At 43.3% G+C, this 3372-nt stretch overlaps 1 protein-coding gene across 5 annotated transcripts in view; it reads right to left on the bottom strand.

Moving 5' to 3' along the window:
- The window catches only part of Zfp3 (ZFP3 zinc finger protein), a 26368-nt gene continuing 22996 nt past the window's right edge, over positions 1–3372 (bottom strand). For all 5 annotated transcript variants that reach the window (XM_013013050.1, XM_013013047.1, XM_013013046.1 and 2 more), the window contains one exon: positions 1–1581. In XM_013013050.1, coding sequence (XP_012868504.1) covers positions 62–1573 — 1512 coding nt within the window. In that variant the 5' untranslated portion in view covers positions 1574–1581 and the 3' untranslated portion in view covers positions 1–61. The remainder of the gene's footprint in view (positions 1582–3372) is intronic.

Genomic DNA, 3372 nt, shown 5'->3' with positions numbered 1-3372 from the left:
AAGACAGACCTGAACTAAGTCTGACTTCCGACTCTCCACCGCACCTTTCCAGTTTTCTAGATCACTCCATACAGTGAACACTCTGGTGCCGAAGGAGGTGAGAACTCCGGCTAAAGGTCTTTTGACACTCTTGACACTCGTAAGGCTTCTCACCAGTGTGAATTCTCTGATGTATGATAAGCTGGGAATGCTGGCTGAATGTTTTCTCACACTCAGTACATTCATAAGGTTTCTCTCCAACATGGATTTTCTGATGGAGCAGCAGCTCAGAATGATCCCAAAAGGTTCTTGCACACTCATTACACTGATGAGGTTTCTCTCCGGTATGAATGCGCTGGTGGACGATGAGGTGGGAGGTGCGTCTGAAAGCCTTCCCGCACTCGAAGCACTCATAGGGCTTCTCTCCTGTGTGAATTCTCTCATGTCGAAGCAGTTCCGAGTTCCCCCTGAAGGCCTTCCCACATTCTTTACACACATAGGGCTTCTCACCAGTATGGATTCGAATATGTCTAATAATCTCCGAGTTCTGGCCAAAAGTTTTCCCACACTCATTGCATTCATAGGGTTTGTCCCCTGTATGGATTCTTTGATGGCGGATAAGCTCAGAACTCTGCCCAAAGCCTTTCCCACATTCATTGCACAGGTACGGTTTTTCTCCAGTGTGAATCTTCTGATGTCGAATGAGGCCTGAGCTATGCTTGAAGGCTTTGCCACACTCGTGGCACTCATGATATCTTTCTTCGGTATGAATTCTTTGATGCTGAATAAGCTGAGAGCTAACCCTAAAGGTCTTCCCACATTCATTGCACTCGTAAGGCTTCTCTCCAGTGTGGATTCTCTGGTGGAGAATCAGGGCTGAGTTCTGACTGAAGGCTTTACCACATTCTTCACACTTATAGGGTCTCTCTCCCGTATGAATTCTATGATGGTGGATGAGATGTGAACTCTGGATGAAGGCCTTCCCGCATTCATTACAAGCAAACGGCTTCTCGCCAGCATGAATTCTCAGGTGTCTTCGAAGGCTGGAGTTCGTTCCAAATGGCTTCCCACACTCTTTGCACTCGAAGGGTTTCTCTCCACTGTGAACTCTCATATGCTGGATGAGATGGGAGTTCTGATTAAAGGCTTTTCCACATTCTTTACAGGTGTGTGGCTTTTCTCCCACAGAAGTCCTTAGTGTTTCATTAAGTTCTAGACTACTCTCTGTGAAGTTTTGACTGGAGGCAGCAAATGTACCAACCCTCTCTGCTGTAGAACTTTCTTGATGTGCCACAAGACTCGGGATGGGGCTACAGACTGTCTCCCTCTTGCTGTTCTCTGGCTCTTTCTCCCTCGAGGGAGATGACTGAAAGACAACTAGCTCTGATGTTAAATCTCTCTGTTGGGGAGACATGTGCTCTATAATCTCTTGTGAGGACTCCCTCAAATGCCTCGCCAACATGTCATCCTCACAGGATGTTTTAAACTTGTGACCTTGGTAAGCCACTTTTGCAAATTTCTCTAGTGGTGGCCTGTGTGACTCAGTTTCGTCGGAGATTTCTTCCTTGGGAATCACCTTTCTCTCAGTCCCCATCTCACAATCTGAAATGAGAAAAGAGTCAGTACATGAAATGGCTGTATCCTATCTAATTAGCCAGAGCAGTACTTGCTTGGACGCGTTGCTGGAGAAACTCAAAGACAGTCCTGGCATCTGGTACAATGAATGACAGGAAGGAGCTGGAGCAGACAGCATGGTGGACATGCTAGAGGGCAGATGCTGACTGAAAAGGGGAAAATTATCAGAGGCAGAGATTTAAAGACAGCAAGAGGAAATGGATGATAAAGAGATGCTGCTAAAAGTTCCATAACTTTTAGGAGTCAGTTGGGGTAGAATTGGATGTTGCTAATATCACAAAACATTTAGGTAAATGATGGCAATACTGAGAGATGAATATATGGAAAAAGGGCGAGAGAAGGAACAAAAATGACAAAAATGAATTAAAGTCCTCAGATCTCAGCCTCCTGAGTAGCTAGGATTACATCTTTTGAGTTTACACATAAAGTACCCACAAAATGAATAGTAAAAAGATGGGCACCAGTGGCTCACACCTGTAATCCTAGCTGCTCAGGAGGCTGAGAGCTGGGAATCGAGGCTCGAAGCCAGCACAGGCAGACAAAACTGTGAGACTCTTATCTTCAATTAAACAGCTAAATGCTGGAAATGAGGTGTGGTAGAATGCCAGTCTTGAGTGGAAAAAGCTAATAAATAAAGAGTACAAAGCCCTGAGTTCAAGCCCCAGGACCAGCAAAAAAAAGAACAAAAGTAATAATAAAAAAGTAATGAGAATTTATTCTTAGTCTAGTTCTGTGATTTTTTCACTAGCTCTGTGGACCAGGGCACTATATATAGTTGTTACTCATTCAAAATGTGACTCTAATTAATTTCCTACATTTTAATAAAGTCAGAGTCTGGCTTTTATTTTCTCCAGATGGCTTCTAAATTTTATCAGTACAATCGACTAAATAATTCTCTTTCCTACTGATTTTAAGTAGCAGGGTGCCGGTGAATCACACCTGTAATCCTAGCTACTCAGGAGGCTGAGATCTGAGGACTTTAATTCAAAACTAGCCTCAGTAAGAAAGTCCATGAGGTTCTTATCTTCAATTAATCACAAGAAAAAGCCAGTTGCCAACCCAACGTGTATTCTTGCCCCATCTTCTTACAACAAAATAATGAATTAATCTGGAGTGGCAATGAGCCTAGCTACAAAATAATACAGAACTCAACTTCCTTTGCAGCTGGGTTTGACCATGTGACCAAATGGCGGCCAATGAGAGAGAGAGATACAAATAAAAGTATACTGAATACTGGGAAGGCTCAGAGCAGGAAAGGATGCATTTCTTCCCTCTTTCCCTGTTGTTTCTTGGGCACAGTGTGATTGACAGCTGGAATACCATCTTGGATCATGAGTACACAAATACTCTAGGATCAGGAGTCAGAGCTAGAGGAACCAGGGCTCCTGGTGACTTCCTGCCTCCACGTTTCTCTTAGAAGGAAAAAAAAGAAAAAAAGCTTTTGCTTTGTTGAAACCATTATGGGTTAGTTTGTTGTTATTGTTTTGCTTTGTATTAAGGCAAACTGATTCCTAATACAACTTTCCTGGGAATTCAGCTGTCCACAACAAATGATGGGGAAATATGCCTGACCTTTTACTCAGGATGCAAGCAACCTAAAGTGACTCTTTGATTAGATTGGTGTCTTTGCAAACCACAGCAACACTGAGGAATATAATAATTCCACAAATAACAGTATTAGCTGTGGAAGAGGAAAGTCATGGCGAGGATGGGCAGGGATGGACTTCATTTAGTCAGTGCTAAACATGGTATGGTTTG

This window comes from Dipodomys ordii, unplaced genomic scaffold (assembly GCF_000151885.1).
Source record: "Dipodomys ordii isolate 6190 unplaced genomic scaffold, Dord_2.0 Scaffold19, whole genome shotgun sequence".
In the NCBI taxonomy this organism is placed as follows: domain Eukaryota; kingdom Metazoa; phylum Chordata; class Mammalia; order Rodentia; family Heteromyidae; genus Dipodomys; species Dipodomys ordii.
The sequence above is the reverse complement of the archived record's forward strand: the minus strand, read 5'-3'. Positions and strand labels throughout refer to the sequence as shown.